The following is a 21457-nucleotide window of genomic DNA, read 5'->3' as shown; positions in this document are numbered from 1 at the left end:
GATAAAATACTTAGGAATAAATTTAACAAGAAAAGTACAGGGGGAGACCTTCAAGATGGCGGAGGAGTAAGACGTGGAGATCACCTTCCTCCCCACAAATACATCAGAAATACATCTACATGTGGAACAACTCCTACAGAACACCTACTAAACACTGGTAGAAGACGTCAGACTTCCCAAAAGATATATGTTTTTCTCCTTTTTCTCTTTTTGTGAGTCTGTATGTGTATGCTCCTTTGTGTGATTTTGTCTGTATAGCTTTGCTTTTACCATTTGTCCTAGGGTTCTGTCTGTCCGTTTTTGTTTTTTTTTTTTTTAAATATAGTTTTTAGTGCTTGTTTTCATTGGTGGACTTGTTTTTTGGTTTGGTTACTCTCTTCTTTCTTTCTTTCTTTTTTCTTTTTTTTTATTTTTAATTTTTTTATTTTTAATAATTAAAAAAATTTTCATTTTAATAACTTTATTTCTTTTTATGTTCTTTCTTTCTTTCTTTCTTTCTTTCTTTCTTTCTTTCTTTCTCCCTTTTCTTTTGAGCCATGTGGCTGACAGGGTCTTGGTGCTCTGGCCGGGTGTCAGGCCTATGCCTCTGAGGTGGGAGAGCTGAGTTCAGGACATTGATCCACTAGAAACCTCCCAGCTCCACGTAATATCAAATGGCGAAAGCTCTCCCAGACATTTCCATCTCAACTCTAAGACCGAGCTCCACTCAACAACCAGCAAGCTACAGTGCTGGACACCCTATGTCAAACAACTAACAAGACAGGAGCACAACCCCACCCATTAGCAGAGAGGCTGCCTAAAATCATAATAAGGTCACAAACACCTCAAAACACAACACTGGACGCAGTCCTGCCCACCAGAAAGACAAGATCCAGCCTCATCCACCAGAACACAGGCACTAGTCCCTTCCACCAGGAAGCCTACACAACCCATTGAACCAACCTTAGCCACTGGGGACAGACACCAGAAACAACAGGAACTATGAACCTGCAGCCTGCAAAAAGGAGACCCCAAACACAGTAAGTTAAGCAAAATGAGAATACAGAGAAACACACAGCAGATGAAGGAGCAAGGTAAAAACCCACCAGAACAAATGAAGAAGAAGTAGGCAGTCTACCTGAAAAAGAATTCAGAGTAATGATAGTAAAGATACTCCAAAATCTTGGAAATAGAATGGAAAAAATACAACAAACGTTTAACAAGGACCTAGAAGAACTAAAGAGCAAACAAACAATGATGAACAACATAATAAATGAAATTAAAAATTCTCTAGAAGGAATCAATAGCAGAATAACTGAGGCAGAAGAACGGATAAGTGACCTGGAAAATAAAATAGTGCAAATAACTACTGCAGAGCAGAATAAAGAAAAAAGAATGAAAAGAATAGAGTACAGTCTTAGAGACCTCTGGGACAACATTAAACGCAACAACGTTCGAATTATAGGGTTCCCAGAAGAAGAGAAAAAGAAAGGGACTGAGAAAATATTTGAAGAGATTATAGTTGAAAACTTCCCTAATATGGGAAAGGAAATAGTCAATCAAGTCCAGGAAGCACAGAGAGTCCCATACAGGATAAATCCAAGAAGAAACACACCAAGACACATATTAATCAAACTATCAAAAATTAAATACAAAAAAAAAAAAATTTAAAGCAGCAAGGGAAAAACAACAAATAATATACAAGGGAATCCCCATAAGTTTAACTGCTGATCTTTCAACAGAAACTCTGCAAGGCAGAAGGGAGGGGCAAGACATATTTATAGCGATGAAAGGGAAAAACCTACAACTAAGATTACTCTACCCAGCAAGGATCTCATTCAGATTCAATGGAGAAATTAAAACCTTTACAGACAAGCAAAAGCTAAGAGAATCAGCACCACCAAACCAGCTTTACAACAAAGGCTAAAGGAACTTCTCTAGGCAGGAAACACAAGAGAAGGAAAAGACCTACAATAACAAACCCCAAACAATTAAGAAAATGGGAATAGGAACATACATATTGACAATTACCTTAAATGTAAATGGATTAAATGCTCCAACCAAAAGACATAGACTGTCTGAATGGATACAAAAACAAGACCCATATATATGCTGTCTACAAGAGACCCACTTCAGACCTAGGGACACATACAGACTGAAAGTGAGGGGATGGAAAAAGATATTCCATGAAAATGGAAATCAAAAAAAGCTGGAGTAGCAATTCTCATATCAGACAAAATAGACTTTAAAATAAAGACTATTACAAGAGACAAAGAAGGACACTTCATAATGATCAAGGGATCAATCCAAGAGCAAGATATAGCAATTGTAAATATTTATGCACCCAACATAGGAGCACCTCAATACATAAGGCAAATACTAACAACCTTAAAAGGGGAAATTGACAGTAACACAATCATAGTAGGGGACTTTAACACCCCACTTTCACCAATAGACAGATTATCCAAAATGAAAATAAATAAGGAAACACAAGCTTTAAATGATACATTAAACAAGATGGACTTAATTGATATTTATAAGACATTCCATCCAAAAACAACAGAATACACTTTCTTCTCAAGTGCTCATGGAACATTCCCAGGATAGGTCATATCTTGGGTCACAAATCAAGCCTTTGTAAATTTAAGAAAATTGAAATTGTATCAAGTATCTTTTCCGACCACAATGCTATGAGACTAGGTATCAATTACAGGAAAAAATCTGTAAAAAATACAAACACATGGAGGCTAAACAACACACTACTAAATAACCAAGAGATCACTGAAGAAATCAAAGAGGAAATCAAAAAATACCTAGAAACAAATGACAATGAAAACACAACAACACAAAACCTATGGGATGCGGCAAAAGCAGTTCTAAGAGAGAAGTTTATAGCAATACAAGCCTACCTCACGAAACAAGAAATATCTCAAATAAACAACCTAACTTTACACCTAAAGCAATTAGAGAAAGAAGAACAAAAAACCCCCAAAGTTAGCAGAAGGAAAGAAATCATAAAGATCAGATCAGAAATAAATGAAGAACAAATGAAGGAAACAATAGCAAAGATCAATAAAACTAAAATCTGGTTCTTTGAGAAGATAAACAAAATTGATAAACCATTAGCCAGACTCATCAAGAAAAAAAGGGAGAAGACTCAAATCAATAGAATTAGAAATGAAAAAGGAGAAGTAACAACTGACACTGCAGAAATACAAAGGATCATGAGAGATTCCTACAAGCAGCTATATGCCAATAAATTGGACAACCTGGAAGAAAAATGGACAAATTCTTAGAAATGCACAAACTGCCGAGACTGAACCAGGAAGAGATAGAAAATATAAACAGACTAATCACAAGCATTGAAATTGAGACTGTGATTAAAAATCTTCCAACAAACAGAAGCCCAGGACCAGCTGGCTTCACAGGCGAATTCTATCAAACATTTAGAGAAGAGCTAACAACTATCCTTCTCAAACTCTTTCAAAATATAGCAGAGGGAGGAACACTCCCAAACTCATTCTACGAGGCCACCATCACCCTGATACCAAAACCAGACAAAGATGTTACAAAGAAAGAAAACTACAGGCCAATATCACTGATGAACATAGATGCAAAAATCCTCAACAAAACACTAGCAAACAGAATCCTACAGGACATTAAAAGGATCATACACCATGATCAAGTGGGGTTTATCCCAGGAATGCAAGGATTCTTCAATATATGCAAATCAATCAATGTGATAAACCATATTAACAAATTGAAGGAGAAAAACCATATGATCATCCCAATAGATGCAGGAAAAGCTTTTGACAAAATTCAACACCCATTTATGACAAAAACTCTCCAGAAAGTAGGCATAGAGAGAACTTACCTCAACATAATGAAGGCCATATATAACAAACCCACAGGCAACATCGTTCTCAATGGTGAAAAACTGAAACCATTTCCACTAAGATCAGGAACAGGGCAAGGTTGTCCACTCTTACCACTAGTATTCAACATAGTTTTGGAAGTTTTAGCCACAGCAATCAGAGAAGAAAAAGAAATAAAAGGAACCCAAATTGGAAAAGAAGAAGTAAAGCTGTCACTGTTTGCAGATGACATGCTACTATACATAGAGAATCCTAAAGATGCTACCAGAAAACTACTAGAGCTAATCAATGAATTTGGTAAAGTTGCAGGATACAAAATTAATGCACAGAGATCTCTTGCATTCCTATACACTAATGATGAAAAATCTGAAAGACAAATTAAGGAAACACTCCCATTTACCATTGCAACAAAAAGAATAAAATACCTAGGAATAAACCTACCTAGGGAGACAAAAGACCTGTATGCAGAAAACTATAAGACACTGATGAAAGAAATTAAAGATGATACCAACAGATGGAGAGATATACCATGTTCTTGGATTGGAAGAATCAACATTGTGAAAATGACTATACTACACAAAGCAATCTACAGATTCAATGCAATCCCTATCAAATTACCAATGGCATTTTTAACGGAACTAGAACAAAAAATCTTAAAATTCGTATGGACCCACAAAAGACCCCAAATAGCCAAAGCAGTCTTGAGGGGAAAAAACGGAGCTGGAAGAATCAGACTCCCTGACTTCAGACTATACTATAATGCTACAGTAATCAAGACAATATGGTACTGGCACAAAAACAGAAACATAGATCAATGGAACAAGATAGAAAGCCCAGAGGTAAACCCATGCACCTATGGTCAACTAATCTATGACAAAGGAGGTAAGGATATACAATGGAGAAAAGATAGTCTCTTCAATAAGTGGTGCTGGGAAAACTGGAAAGCTACATGTAAAAGAATGAAATTAGAACACTCCCTAATACCATACACAAAAATAAACTCAAAATGGATTAGAGACCTAATGTAAGACCAGACACTATAAAACTCTTAGAGGAAAATATAGGAAGAACACTCTTTGACACAAATCACAGCAGATCTTTTTTGATCCACCTCCTAGAGTAATGGAAATAAAAACAAAAATAAACAAATGGGACCTAATGAAACTTCATAGCTTTTGCACAGCAAAGGAAACCATAAACAAGACGAAAAGACAACCCTCAGAATGGGAGAAAATATTTGCAAATGAATCAACGGACAAAGGATTAATCTACAAAATATATAAACAGCTCATGCAGCTCAATATGAAAAAAACAAACAACCGAATCCAAAAATGGGCAGAAGACCTAAATAGACATTTCTCCAAAGGAGACATACAGATGGCCAAGAAGCACATGAAAAGCTGCTCACATCACTCATTATTAGAGAAATGCAAATCAAAACTACAATGAGGTATCACCTCACACCAGTTAGAATGGGCATCATCAGAAAACCTATAAAAAACAAATGCTGGAGAGGGTGTGGAGAAAAGGGAACCCTCTTGCACTGTTGGTGGGAATGTAAATTGATACAGCCACTATGGAGAACAGTATGGAGGTTCCTTAAAAAACTAAAAATAGAATTACCATATGATCCAGCAATTGCACTACTGGGCATATACCCAGAGAAAACCACAATTCAAACAGACACATGCACCCCAATGTTCATTGCAGCACTATTTACAATAGCCAGGTCATGGAAGCAACCTAAATGCCCATTGACAGACGAATGGATAAAGAAGATGTGGTACATACATACAATGGAATATTACTCAGCCATAAAAAGGAACAGAATTGGGTCATTTGTTGAGACGTGGATGGATCTAGAGACTGTCATACAGAGTGAAGTAAGTAGGAAAGAGAAAAACAAATATCGTATATTAACGTATATATGTGGAACCTAGTAAAATGGTACAGATGAACTGGTTTGCAGGGCAGAAATTGAGACACAGATGTAGAGAACAAACGTATGGACACCAAGGGGGGAAAGCCGCGGGGGGTGGTGGTGGTGGTGGTGGTGTGATGAATTGGGCGATTAGGATTGACACGTATACACTGATGTGTATAAAATTGATGACTAATAAGAACCTGCTGTATAAAAAAATAAAATTCAAAAATTCAAGAAAAAAATCTGCCTTTTTTTCCCTCTTCTCCAAAGACACAAGATAATTATGATTGTGGGTTTTTAAAGTTCTAATAATTAAAAAAACAAAATCTGTACTTTAAAAAAATTAAAAAAAAATGCTGGAGAGGGTATGGAGAAAAGGGACCCTTCTTGCACTCTTGGTGGGAATGTAAATTGATGCAGCCACTATGGAGAACATTATGGAAGTTCCTTAAAAAAGTAAAAATAGAACTACCATACGACCCAGCAATCCCACTATTGGACATATACCCTGAGAAAACCATAATTCAAAAAGTCATGTACCACTATGTTCATTGCAGCTCTATTTACAATAGCCAGGACATGGAAGCAACCTAAGTGTCCATCGACAGTTGAATGGATAAAGAAGATGTGGCATATATATATACAATGGAACATTACTCAGCCATAAAAAGGAACAAAACTGAGTTATTTGTAGTGACATGGATGGACCTAGAGATTGTCATACAGAGTGAAGTAAGTCTGAAAGAGAAAAATAAATACTGTATGCTAACACATATATATGGAATAAAAAAAAAATGGTTCTGAAGAACCTAGGGGCAGGACAGGAATAAAGACGTAGAGAATGGACTTGAGGACACAGGGAGGGGGAAGGGTAAGCTGGGACAAAGTGAGAGAGTGGCATGGACAGATATACACTACCAAATGTAAAATAGATAGCTAGTGGGAAGCCGCATAGCACAGGGAGATCAGCTCGGTGCTTTGTGTCCACCTAGAGGAGTGGGATGGGGAGAGTGGGATGGGGGGGGGGTGGGAGGGAGACGCAAGAGGGAGGCAATATGGGGATATATGTATATGTATAGCTGATTCACTTTGTTATAAAGCAGAAACTAACACACCATTGTAAAGCAATTATATTCCAATAAAGATGTTGAAAAAAAAAAGTACAAAACTGATATGAGGAAAAATTTAAAACACTTCTAAAAAACAAAAGTAGACCTTAATAAATGAAAGATACCCTTTCTTTTTAGCTATGGAACTTCATATCATAAAGATTTCAGTTGTCCCTAAGTTAGTTTATAAATTTAATGCAATTCCAATAAAAATACCAATAAACTTTTTTATGGAACTGGACATGTTTATATTAAAGTTTATATAAAAACATTCAGGAATAGTTAGGAAAATATTAAAAATTAAAAGCTCTGAGGAGTCACTGTCCCTATCACTCATTAAAACATACTGTAAAGCCTCTGTAACTGAAATGGTGTGGTACTGAGTCCATGAGTCAACAGGTAGGCCAGTGGAATAGAATAAAGAGCCCAGAAATAGACCCAAGTATATATGGAAATTAAGCATATGATAAAGGTGGCATCTCATATCACTGGGGCAATGATGGACTTCTTTATTCTCTTTATGAGTGGAGGTAGGATAACTGAGTAACCATTTGGAAAAAGATAAAATTAGATCCCTATCTCACATCATACACAAAAATAAATGCCAATGGATACGGGATTTAAATGTAAAAACTGAAACCATACAAGTACTAGAAAAAAAAATATGGGTGAATTTGACTTAAACATTAGTGTAAGGAAAGTCTAACTCAAATCCATATGCAATACAACAAGAAAATATTGATAAACTTGCCTACATAAAAAATAACTTTGGCATGTCAAAAAACACTCTAACAAAATATTTGACAATTGACAAACTGGGAGAAAATATTTGTGATATAAATCACACAGAGGTGATATATCTAATATAGAAAGAACTCTTAAAACTGAGGGGAAAATGATCAAAAACCCAATTGAGAATGACATGGACAATTCAGAAAAATGATGTAAAAATGTCCCTTCAACATATGAAAAGATGTTTAACCTTATTCATAATAAGAGAAATACAAAAAGAAAAACAAACAAAAACTATACTGAGATACCATTTCTCTTATCAGATTGGCAAAAATTAAAAAGCATAGTATTTTTTAATGGCTGGTGATAGTGAAAATTGATACAACCCATACACATATGGGAAAGAGGAAAATAGAATTGGAGGTGTTCACTATGAACTCATGGTTTTATGTCTATACATATGTATCTATATAATTGTGTGTGTATATATATATATATATAAATAATGTATGTGTATATGTGTACACATATATCTAGTTTCCATCTTTTTTAAAAATACATATTTATTTATTTATCTTTGGCTGTGTTGGGTCTTCATTGCTGTGTGTGAGCTTTCTCTAGTTGCGGTGAGCAGGGGCTACTCTTTGTTGCGGTGCGTGGGCTTCTCATTGCGGTGGCTTCTCTTGTTGCGGAGCATGGGCTCTGGGTGTGCGGGCTTCAGTAGTTGTGGCATGCAGGTTCAGTAGTTGTGGCTCACGGGCTCTAGAGCGCAGGCTCAGTAGTTGTGGCGCACGGGCTTAGTTGCTCCGCGGCATGTGGGATCATCCCAAACCAGGGCTTGAATCCGTGTACCTTGCATTGGCAGGCGGATTCTTAACCACTGCGCCACCAGGGAAGTCCTAGTTTCCATCTTTAGTGGGAGGTCCTACAAGCAGTGACAGCCCAGTAACAGTGAGTACACCTATAGCACAGATCTTGGTTTCTAGAAGCCATCCTCCACTAAAAGGAATCAGGGTTCCTTGGAGAAATGGCTGATTCCAGGGTTAGGGAAGGAAAAGTACAAGATGAATCTAGAATATCTTGTTGTATCAAAAAGTAAGGGAGTGCTCAAAGATTAAAGAGGACATGCCAAAAGGTTACAAGAGCCAGACTGAAGGGGCTCCCACTGGCCAAATCAGAGGAAAGTTGAGCACTGAAATAAAGTATTATAGCATACTGATTAAAATAATAATCTATGAGTTCAGAGTGATACAAATAAATAAACAAATGGGGAAGAATGCAAAGTTCCTCCTTACAGTAGAAAGACAGCTGATAAATTATAGAAAGAATGATAGAATTAGAAAATCACCATTTGGCAATCATCCTAATATTGACTGAAGCAAGAAGCATTAGTTTTAGCAAGTGCTAAAACCAATAAGCAAAAGTTTTAGGAATAACAGAATACATACATATTCTCAGAGTATCTCCCCATAAAATAATGATTAATTACAAGGGGAAAATAGTAACTTTACAGGGAGAAATGGTGGCCTTAACAAAGTTATCAAATACAAATGCAAATCAACATGCGCCTCCACATGAAGCGTTGAGAAGACAACATCATTTTTGCAGTATTTCTGCTCAAACCCATAATCTGAATCTAATCATTAGGAAGCAACAGACTAACTCCATTTCAGAGATTTTACAATAACTAGCCAGTACTGCACATCATGGGTGTTCAATACATAAATAAAAAATAGAATTAATTAGCTTTTTAATTAGCTGATGTGCACATTTCCAGAGCACTATTTGCATAAGCTTTTATTTGAAAATTCAGGACATGGGAAGGCTCAGTGAAAGCTTAGTAGTTTCTGGAGCAGTTGGTCAAAGGAGGAATTGTTCCTGCAGATTAGCAGCCATTGTTCTGGCAATTTGATTTCTATCAGGAAGCCTAAAGAGGAACAGTTATGGAGAGAGGGGCGTGCAAGTGCCACTGTGGAAAATTCTCAGCCCTATAAGATCTCTTACAGGGTCTTTAAATGGAATTTTCAAGCCTTAACCTAATGAGAGTCAAACAGCGCTTCAAAATTTTTCTTTTTACTTTAATGCTAAATTAAAAATTTTTTTCCTGTTAAATTTCATTGATTCCACCAGTGGTGAAAAGTGGATGTAACATAAACTAATCTACTTCATACAAAGAAAAAAAAATTATATGTATGTAAGAGGGAAACATTCCACATATTAAAGAATAATTTTCAAAAAAAGATAAAATCGTGACCCTAATACATATATAAGAATGAATACATGTTAAAGATTTTATTTAACATTAATGAGAAAACGGGTAAGGTGTTAACACCAGTTCAAAGGACAATCCAAGAACCAGATCAGGAATATTAAATAAATGTGTAAGTGGAGGCAAAACCTTTTTCCGGCGGTGGTGAGGATGCCACTCCACTGTATAGAATTCATTTGCATTTGTATAAACAAGAATTAGTTTCCATCGCTACCGGTTATCTACAGCCTATAAAGGTGTAAAACGATTCCCATGGAATCAGATGCAGATAACGTGAAAGGACGCTGTGCAAAATTTCTTCCCCTACAACTGTTAACAGTTATTGTGTATCTCCAGACACAGAGTAGGCAGAGTCTTGATGACAATGGGAATATACTGGTCATAAGGCTAACTTCAATTCAATGAGCATGTGGCTAAGGGAATTTTTCCTTCCATCCACAGGCTTTTTTCAGGCAAATTAGATACTATACTTCTTTGGTTCACTACTTGATTCTGGGGGAGCCAGCTCTTAAAGGGCTCATGAACCGGACAAACTAATAAGCTACTCAATGGCCACACAGCACGCCAATCAAGAGCCAGGGCAGCCTAAGTAAAACTGCACCTTCAAAAGGGCACCGTGCAGTCGGAGTGTGTGTTTGACCCCTTTTTGCTAGTGGAGAGGAAATGGCTTCACAGGCGTACGCTATTCTTAAATGAATCGGAAATATCACCCAGACCTCTGCCTCTTCATCGTCCCCCCCACCTGCACGAGGCTGGGTTCTTTTGCTAGAAATAATTCTGCTAGAAATTATTATTTCACGACCTTTAAAACCTCGTAGCTCAAGATCTGGAGTCGGAACTGGGTTTGGGTTAGCCTCAACCAACTACAAGCTTGTTTATTCTGGAAAAAAAAAAAAAAAAAAAAGGCAATAATTGTGATTCCTAGCTGCCAGGGTTGCTCCGAGATTTAAAGAGATGAGGGCTGTGAAATATGCTTTGTAAGCTGTGAAGAGTTAGTACAAAGAACAAATCTGCTCCTCTTTTACGATGCCACGAGGGAAAGCTCTTCGGTGGAAAGATAAGAGATCTTAGCTCCTATTAAGCATCAACGGAGTTTCCACGGAGCACTGCAGCAAGGGCTGCCCGAGTTCTTCTCCGCTGGCTCCTCCCCCACCACACCGGCCCCGGCCCGGGTCAGAGGCGGCGGAGGCTCCGGCGCCGGGCCTCTCCTGCCCGCGGCCTGCTGGGGGTGAAATCCCGTGCCGGGGCGGGGCGGGCCCCGGCCGCCCAGTTCCTGCTTCCATAAGCGGTGCCCGGGGCCCAGGGGCGCCACAGGCGCGGGCACCGCGGGCGGCGCAGGATGGGCCCGCGCAGCGCGGCGAGCCTGCCCCGAGGCCCCGGGCCGCGGAGGCCGCTCCTCCCCGCCGTCCTTCCGCTGCTGCTGCTGCTGCTGTTGCTGCTGCCGCCACCGGGCTCAGGCGCCGGGGCCGGCCGGCCGCCCCACCTCGTCTTCGTGCTGGCGGACGACCTGGGCTGGAACGACGTGGGCTTCCACGGCTCGGAAATCCGCACGCCGCACCTGGACGCGCTGGCGGCCGGCGGGGTGCTGCTAGACAACTACTACACGCAGCCGCTGTGCACGCCGTCGCGGAGCCAGCTGCTCACCGGCCGCTACCAGGTACGCAGCGCCCCCGGCGGCCCGGCCGGCCCGCGAGCCTCTTAGAAGTGGGCCCCGAGCCCTGGGCGGGTGCCGGCCAGCCGGAATCGGTTCCCCGAACCGGGTCCCAAAGAGGCGGCTTCTGGCCCTAGCAGCGCTGTCCTTGCTTCTCTCAGGCCCGCAGCCCGCGGCGGCCTCTGCGCATGCCCGGCTCCAGGGCGCCGCTCATCCCCCGGCGCCCCACCTCTCCGGGTGGTGTTTCTGTCTTCCGTTTTCAAAAGGTCGGGGTGAAGGGGTTTCTGGGCAGTGCCAGATGCGGGGCGCTGCGAGTCAGTAGGCTGAAGGTGCGAGTGGACTTTGCCGAGCGGTCTTGAAGTGGGAGGATGGAGAGCGAGCAGGCGGGGCACCCAGGAGTGAAGCAGAGAGAGATGGGGAGCCAGGAAAGCTGGGTGGGGAGGAGCGTTAAAACGAAGGAGAGCCCGCAGTGGGTGCGCTTTCGGTTCCTGTAAACCCAGCGGGCAGAGGTTAGGACTGCCCGACCAAAGATTAATTTTTCCAAGTTCTCAGCAGCCGTGGAATGAAAACCAAGTTGATTTTTCTTGGGCTGCTGACTTTCCCTTCAGATGTAACCTGTATTGAACGCCTCTGAGCATTTTCATTATCTCTTTTAAAACTTCTCTGTAGTTAACAGAGTAAAGTATATTTGTAGAGAGCACGCATACATTAGATAACGAAGAATATCAAGAACATTTGCATAGTGCTTTACTGTTTTTAAAGTTAATTCTTGAAACAGCCTGTGAGGTAGCTGTTATTTTTAATCCCCTTTTACACATTAGGCAGTAAACCTGTAGAGGTTCAATGACATGTTAAGAATTATTAGTTGAAAAAAGTGCACAATGTAAGAGTTGTGAATTAAATTTTATTTAGAGCAAAATGAAGACTATAGCCTGGGAGACAGCATTTCAGATAGCTCTGAGAAACTGCTCCAAAGAGGTAGGGGGAAAGGTCAGTGTTACATATGATTTTAGTGAAGGGGGAGCGTGCAGTCAAGCATACGTTTTGGCGGAGGCTTGCTGCTAGTCACGAGGAGCAGATGTCACCATTAATGATTTTAGTGCTTTTCTAGATATGAGGAGGTGCAGGAAATGGGCTGATAAAACCTTCTCCTGAAAATATCTGACTATCTGAAGGCCTGTCCTGCCAGTTTTTCCCAGAGCACAGAGTGCCTTGCTCCTGATCTCCACCCTGAACTCCTTTCGGAGGGGGGTTGAAGGTCAGCGGCTGCAGTGGCCAGTGACTTAGTCCTTGTAGAGGCAGATGGCAAGTGCCAGTTTTTAGTTGGCAGTATCACACAGCTAGAAAGTGGTAAAACTGGGTTTAGTGCCTTTCCTGCATCCACTAGTCATCTCAGGCCTCTAAAATTGGACTCTTTTTTTTTCTTAATCTGAATAAGATTGACATTTTGTGATTATGACCATGTTAAATATACAATAAACAGGTAGTGTTTGTATGTACTGTTTATTCAACAGCCATACTTTGGGCCCTTACTGTGAAAGTCACAGGGATGTGCCTGAACCTTGCCCTCCCAAATCTGTGTTCATGTAGCCTTTCAGATCAACCCTAGCCTCATGTTGTCCTGAGATCAAGGGAAGGGAGGGTTCACTTGCAGTAAAGATTTGCACAGTGGTCTGAAGACTTTTAGAAACAGAAATGATAGAGTTTTACTATGGACTGAAAAGTAAGTCAAGGTTTGCAGTAGAGGTAAAGGATGGTTCCCTTCACCATCAGCCCTAAGTACTTTCCGTAATTCTAACTGGCTGCTACGTGGAATCAGGAATCTCTGCTCTGATGCAAATGTCACACTGGACACTTTGTAGGAGTAAAAGAGCATCTGAATAAAGAAGGGAAAAGAGGGAAGACAGGGTCTGCCCAAATGGTTCTGCATTTGATCTGAAGTAAGAGAACTGAACTCAAATTGCAGAAGAATGGGAGGGCCATTCATTTCTCCAACTTCCTCCCTTCCAACAGTCTTGAACAGGAAAGCAAATACCACACTTCAAAAACTTGTTCGGACTGCTTTTGCCTCCGAACATCCCCCCTGATCAGTCACCAACATCCCATCTTGGGAAGAAACAAAACAAAACAAAAAAACCGAGTATTTAGAGTACCCTGAGGTTAAGAAGTGAAGGAAAGGTAGAGGCTAATCAGTGTAGCCTCCCCAAACATTTTGCTTGGCTTTTCTCCTCTGTTTTATTCTGTTTGAGTTCAAGAGACTCAATTAGAAATTATCTTTGGTTAGCAAGCATCCTCTTTTAAAAGAGTCAGTATTTCTGGGAGAGCCAAGGAGCCTCACTGGCCTCAGATACTATATTCTGGTACCATTCTAAGCATTTTACATGTATTAGTTCATTTAACTCTTCCAGCAACCCGATGAAGTAGGTACTACTATTATCATCCCTATCTGATAACAAAGAAACTGAGGAAGGGGTTAAGAAGCTTGCCCAGGGTCACAGGGCTGGTAAGTTGTGGGTCAGGATTTGAACCAGGCAGTAGCTCTATAACCACATTGCCTACTCAGAATTATTAAAAACATCATCGCAAGAGCTGCTTCGGATTTACTAACTAATCTCTCTTATTTTTTGACATATAGGTCATTCCTAAACATCTTGATGAAAAAAATTAACCCATTAGATTTCAAGTTAGGAGTTCCTTATGTTAAATGTAAAGTGAAAATGGGGAGAGAGGTTTCATTTCAAAATGAGTCATGTGTTGTGCATAATTTTAGACAATAAAATGAGGAAATTTGTTGACTATTTCAAAATTAGGTACTTGAAAGAACTGCTTAATAGTCATATCTGTGAACCTAACAATCATGCTTTAATAGAGGTGCCACCTTCCTCAATCATCTAACTTTAGATTAGAAGCGCGCAAAGTGATAAACAAGTTTTGACTGATTGAACTTTGTATTCCCAATAAATGCTGAATTTTAGGTTTTTAGCTTATAAGAGTATTTAGTGAAGAGGACCAGTTAAGAGTTGTGAGATGTGGGTTTCAGTCTTTGCCATGTCAGCCTTCAGACCCTGACCTCGAAGGACATCATTTTCCATGTGTGTAAGATACAGGAGTTGGGCTGAACTCTAAGGCTCTTTCTAGCTGTAAATTTTTTTGACTCTATGTTTCCTGTGTCCACTAGAGCAAGTTTCTAACTTGGCAAAAGCACATTATCTACCCACTATCTCCATCTACTGGTAGAAAGAGAGATTAATCTTGCCCAACACTGCCTTACAAGTTGCAGGAGCTGCTTGCTGCGCGGCTAGGAACTTGTTTAAAAAGGAACGTGAATTCAACCTTTTATATTGAGACATTTAATTGTTCCGAATCCTCACATTTGAACCTTTTAAAACTTGCATACTTTGGTGAAAAATTCATTGAGTTTAGATGGAGGGGAGAGGGAGATGGATCAGCAGATGAGCTAAGTAGTTACTGGTAATCCAGGAACTAAAATTCAGGTCTCTATATACTTACGTTAGTTTTCTTCCCACAGCCTTATGACTCATTCATTCACTATTTTAAAAATCTTTTATAAAATCTATATTTTATTTACATTTTGAATAGGAAATCCATTCACATGGTTTAAAAACTCAAAAGTTTCAAAATCTCTCCCTATACACAGGTGCACACACACACACACACACACACACACACACACACATTCTGTTCCTTAGGCATCCAGTTACCTATCTTTGGAGGCAAGCAACACTATGTAAATTGTATATATCCTTCCAAAAGTATTTTATGCATATACAAGCAAATATATATGTAGATATTCCTCCCTCTCCTTTGATTTGAATGGTAGCATACTCTTTTTTTTGGCGGGGGGGGGGTTCTTTTTTTTTCAGTTTCATTGATATGTAATTGACCTACAGCACTGTATAAGTTTAAAGTGTACAGCATAATGACTTGACGAACATGCACTATGAAATGATGACCACAATAAGTTTAGTGAACATCCATCATCTCATAAAAAAGAAAAGAGAAAATTTTTCCTGTGATGAGAACACTTAGGGTTCACTCTTTTAACAACTCTCATATATAACATGCAACAGTGTTAATTGTATTTATCATGTTGTACATTACTTCCTTAGTATTTATTTATCTTATAACTGGAAGTTTGTACCTTTTGACTACCTTCATCCACTCTATCCTCCCCCCCACCTCTGCTAACCACAAGTCTGATCTCTATTTCTGTGTATATTTGGTTGTTGGAGTATAACTGACCTATAACACTATGTTAGTTCCTAGTATACAGCATAGTGATTCCCTATTTCTACAAATTCCAAAATGATCAGAATGGTAGCACACTCTTCACAGTGTTTTGTACCTCGTTTTTTTTTTTTTTAACTTAACATTTGAAATAATTTCATATTGTTACATAAAGAGCATCCTCATTAGTTTTTATGGCTGTATAATATTTTGTTAGATGGATATATCATAATTTATTTAACTAGTCACATAATGATGGACATGCAGGTTGTTTCCAGCCTTTCGATATATCAGAGAATGCTGAAGTCAATACCTTGTTTCTATGTCATTTTGCACATGTTTGAATATATATCTGTAGGGTAAATTCTTAGAAAAGGAATTTTCTGGGTTTAAGTGTAGAGGCATTTGTAGTTTTGATAAATATTGCAAAATTGTACTTCAGTAGGTTGTATCAATCTACATTCTTACCAGCAATATATGATATGCTTATTTCCCTATATATGTATCTTTAAGTTATATTTCACATGCCATAAGATTAATCATTTTAAATATATGTCATTGGTTTTTCATATATCCACAAGGTGGTGCAACCATCACCACTGTCTAGTTTCAGAACATTTCCATCACCCCAGATGAAACCCATTAGCAGTTCCTCCCCATTCTCCTCTTGCCCTAGTTCCTGGCAGCCACTGATCTACTTTCTATCTCTATGGATTTGCCTATTTTGGACATTTCATATAAAATGGACTCATACAATAGATGTCCTTTCATCCATGTTATAATATGTATTATTACTTTTCATGGCTGAATAATATCCCATTGTGTGAATACACCAACATTTTATTTATCCGTTCATCAGTTGATGGACATTGGATTGTTCCACTTTTTGTCTATTATGAATAATGCCACTGTGAACATCCATGTAGAAGTTTTATATGAACATATATATATATTTTTCTGTTTTCTAGGGTATATACTTAGGAGTAGAATGCTAGATCATATGGCAACTCTATGTTTAACTTTTTGAGGGACTGCCAAACTGTTTCCATAGCAGCTGTACCATTTTACATTCCCACCAACAATGTATGTGGGTTCCAATTTCCCCACCTCCTTGCCAACACTTTGTATATTCTGGATACTAAACCCTTTTCAGATATATGATTTGTGAGTATTTTTATCCTTATGTTTATCCTATGCCAGTACTACGTTGTCTCTGTTAGGACAGAGTTAGGACAGTTGTGTAAGAGTACAAACTTGCAACACATAGCAAAAAAGACTTAGAGATCTAATGCACAGCATAGTGAATACAGACAATAATATTGTATGATAACCATTGAACTTGCTAGGAGACTGGAACTTAATGATTCCAACCTGTAAAAGAAAGGATAATTATATAATATGATAGAAGTGCTAATTATCACTACAATGGCAATCCTATCATAATGTATAAATGTATCAGATTAACATGTGGTACACCTTAAGTTTATACAATGTTTTATGTCAAATATATTTCAATAAAAAACACACACATCCTCAGCCAGGGATTGTGAGTTCGTGTCCCACCTGGGGTACCAAAAACATAAAAAATAAAAAACACATATAATAAAGGTGTTTATAAGAGTGGGAGAATAAATAAAAATCCTTCAGCTTTTCTAATAGAATTTGTATACCCCTTTTAGTTCAAACAAAAGACTTGAAAATACTGAATTTCCTTTTTCTTACAAATTGACTTTATTCAGCACAAAATGTTCATTACACCTCTGCACTCCTAGTTCACATTTTAAGCGTGGTTGTCTGTTCTCAGGTCCGGCTTCTCCATGAGATTGCCTTGCTTGTCTCTGACCTGGAGAAGCACCTGGTGTTGGGCAACTAAATGAATGAATGTGCTAAGCGCTTTAACACCTGTGCGTTTCCTGAAAGAGCTCACTGTCTTAACTGCTTAGGGTTGGCAGGTCATTTCTAGCGCCCTGGCTTCCTTTTTAAGAAATTAAAAAGGTGAAAGGGTAACAAAACTGGTAGGCCTTAGTAGAAACACTTCCTTCCGGGAAAAAAAAAGAGTAAAGTAACTTTGGTCCTCACCTGGGAATGTTCTTACCTTGGGACCTGAGGGGGCCACTCCACCAGAACTCTGAAACCATGGCAGAGGATAGAAGCAATGAAAGATGACGCCAAGGTTTCATTCTTAAGGGACCCACGCCACATTTCTCTGAATCACGTTGATAAACGGACAAGACACTTTCACGCCTTTTCACTCACACCTGAAGCAGAACCTTGAACAGGAAATCTAGGAAGGAGGCTGTGTGGGAGCACTGTGGGTAATTTTTGACTTTTGCTGCAAGTTTGCTTGAAGAATGTGAGCAGGGAAAACCCACGGCTGCAGGCAGAATAGGGCATTGCATACTGTGGCGTGAAAGAGGAAGCAGTTCTGTCTGGGGATGCCCTCACCTCCCTGCTGCTTTTTCTCATTGCCTTCAGTATCCTGCCTGCCCATTCTTTATCAGCCCTCCAAGTGCTTACCTCTCAGTGTCTCTTGTCCCTGGTTACCTCTCTCTGGACTCTAAGATTAGAAGTGGGGCAAAGAGGAGTCAAGAGTTGGAAGAAAGGGGCGAGCCTTGGGGAAAGATGTAGTCATTAGGAGTGTTCATACGACTTCCTGGCAAAGGCATCCAAGGAGTGAGTGATAAGAGGAGCATGTAGTCCAGAGGCCATAGGTGCCTCTAAAGATAAAGAACTTACTAGTCTTTATTCCTGTGCTCATTTAAGAGGAGAAGTAAAGGACGCATCAGCTCCATACTGATAAGCAAGATGGCCACCTGCTAAAACACATCAGAGTTTTAACGCAGGGAGCCCTGGGGATGACTTGCTCTGATGGGTCTTCTGTTTTGCTGAAGCCAGGTGTCCTTCCTAAGCCTAGCCAGAGCCCAGAAGCATTTTCCCAAAACGGAAGGGGCAGCTGGAGGCCTTAGTCTGCAAGTGTTGAAGATACTAAAAAAAAAAAAAAAAAAAAAAATCTGATCTTTACCTTTTTACTTCCCAAGTAACTGGAAAAGGGAAATAAGGAAATAAGTTTGGGGTTGAGTGGAATATGACCCATTGACTTATGGGATTTTTTGGTTGATTGACATTTGAGGTTTGTTATTCCAAGAATCACTTTGAGCATAAGCTGTTTCTGTCTGGTAACTCTGTTTTTGTTCCCTTAAGCATATCACTTTTCTAAAAAGTCTTTTTCCTCCATATTTTCCTTCCTTTTCATTTTGGGCTTTTGGTTGGATTTATAATTTCAACAGAGGAAGGCACAAAAACAGTTTTTGCCTTGTTTATTCCTTTTACAAACAACATCCCTTTGTGGTTTAGTCACATTTACACTCTTTGCTAATCAACACCAAAATAAATAGACCTTTAAAACTGTTAGTGATACCAGCCAGTTCTGCAGCCTGAGTTCTGAAGGACCAGGCCAGATGGCAAAGCCAGGCCCCTAACACACATAATGTGTGTTCTGTAGCTCTTGGCTTCAGCAGTATGGGCAGCTGACGGCTTTCTAGAAGGCTTAGGGGGAAGGGAGCAGATTCTCCACTATCCATTTGTTCTGTGGGGCATCTCCGGGAATAAACCCTAAGGTGGCCTGAGTGGTACTTGACCATGGTTAAAACCTGTAGTGTTCTGGCCCAGGCCCAGGCTGGCAGTTCCGAACTCCTGGCCAGCCACCAGCATGTTCTGTGATTGTGTTCTGGTCATGAAGCTTCCCTCTAGGCTTTCTGGTGTATAAAGTGGAATAGTAGAGCTGCCTGTTTTTCTGGTTTTTCAAGTATTGCAGGAGGAGGTATTGCACAAATACATGGTTGCAATGAGTTCATCTTGCACAGGTCAGACTGACAGGATAGAATCTTCCTCTGTTCACCTGGATGTTATCTCAACATTATTGAGGTTTGGAGAGAAATAGCATCCATTGCCATGTATGTAGCAGTGGGTCACCTGGCCCCTGGGAGAGTTTATTGTAAGTGTAGCTGAAATAAAGAGGTTCTGATGTGGGGGCCATCCTCCTCCTCCCCCCTCCAGGAGAGTGGTTTTTTCTTTTATGCTCATGAGACCACTCTGATAGTATATTCCAGGTCTACAGGGGACAGAATAACTTACAGGATCAAATAAATTTTTACATGCAACAAACCATGTAAACAAGGATTTCTCATCAGTTTTTGCCTTTGTGGAGGGAATCCTTGACAGTCAAGTAAAATCTTAGGAGAAGCTGTTTTTCAAAGATTTGGTTTAGTGAAGAAGAGATAGCTACATGTGGAAGAAAGAGAGTAGCCCCTTTGGACTTTCATATATTATCTATAGGACCTCTCCATTCAACACCTACTCTCCAAACACTGAAGATGGATGTTAGAATGAAATTGTTTTAGATGCTGTTGGGTTGCCAAAGTGATGCTTATTTTTTCTTTTGATTCTTCTTGGTGCCTTGTTACCATCCTTTCCCATGAAGCATGGTGTGGCTCTCCAGTTCTGTGCTAAACTCAAGTGCTGGGCTGGAACCAGCTCTGCATTCGCCTGTTTACTGCTTCTCTACACACTGCAGTTTCCTTACTTCAAACAGTGTTTGAACAGACCAAAAACATGTTTTTGGCCATCATCCAGACTTTGGCTTCCCCTCCCCCAGTAGTGCCATAAAAACGTTCTGTCGAATAAATTCTCAGGAACTGAAAAGAATGTTCCCTACTCTGTATGATTGCAGGTAATAGAGGCAGGCTTCAGCTGACCACCTGGTGTGGTGCCCATGTGGCCTCGGAAAAGTGAATCACACAGCATCCCTTGGCAGTGCTTTAGAGTGATCGGAGATCATTCTCTGCACGTGATGGATGAGCTTTCCATTTAAAGAAATTTGCACATAACGTTTATTTCCACTGGGTCTTTTGAACTCCATAAAATATTTTCCTTCTTTATCCTGTGCTGTTGCCAATTAGTATATATTATGAAGTTTTTGAACCCAGGATTAATTTTCTATTGAGTAAACTTCTAGCGTTAACCGTGGACAGAATCCTTCTATTATCTGAGGGATGTGGGTGTGTGTGCGTGTGTATGTTTAGAGAGCAATGTTTCCCTTTCCCAGCCTGGGTATTGTAACATCCTTATTATTCAGGATCCTTGCTGGAAAAAGATGGCACATTCAAATTAGGATAATTTAAGGAGGATTTATTTGCAAAGGGACTATTTGAAAAGGTATGAATGTGTGGGGGAAACACAAGGCATAGCGTATAACCCACTGGAGCTGTTACTACCCCTAGACCAGGGGGAAGAAAGGAAAGAGGAGTGACCAGAACCTAGAAACAGAGTCCTGTAAAGAAGGCCGCCTTTGGGATGGCCTGCAGGATACGGACAGCCTGGCAGCTCAGGGCCACTCACCTCTTCCCTCCTTCCAATCCCAGTCTGGGCTCCCCATTGGCTGAACCCAGTCAGAACCAGAAGGTGCCGGAGCCCTTTGATTTGGCCCCAGTAGGTCAACTTCCCAGGCTGGAGACAGGACAGAAGGCAGATTGGGGATTTGGAGGGCAAATGAAGGGTATCTGGCGTATACCACAATGAAGGTGTCCAATTATTTCTAGGCAAGGTATAAAAATCTCAATAGAAAACTTAAACTCACTTTTATTTTTAAACAGCTTTATTGAGGTATAATTG

General features: G+C 39.9%; 1 protein-coding gene across 1 annotated transcript in view; it reads left to right on the top strand.

Annotated features, from left to right (window-relative positions):
* The first annotated feature begins 10868 nt into the window (after positions 1–10868).
* The window catches only part of ARSB (arylsulfatase B), a 177461-nt gene continuing 166872 nt past the window's right edge, over positions 10869–21457 (top strand). Inside the window, exon 1 of the mRNA XM_059916626.1 lies at positions 10869–11545. Within this exon, the coding sequence (XP_059772609.1) occupies positions 11228–11545 (318 nt within the window). The 5' untranslated portion in view covers positions 10869–11227. The remainder of the gene's footprint in view (positions 11546–21457) is intronic.

This window comes from Balaenoptera ricei, chromosome 3, assembly GCF_028023285.1.
Source record: "Balaenoptera ricei isolate mBalRic1 chromosome 3, mBalRic1.hap2, whole genome shotgun sequence".
NCBI classification, from domain to species: Eukaryota; Metazoa; Chordata; class Mammalia; order Artiodactyla; family Balaenopteridae; genus Balaenoptera; species Balaenoptera ricei.
The sequence above is the reverse complement of the archived record's forward strand: the minus strand, read 5'-3'. Positions and strand labels throughout refer to the sequence as shown.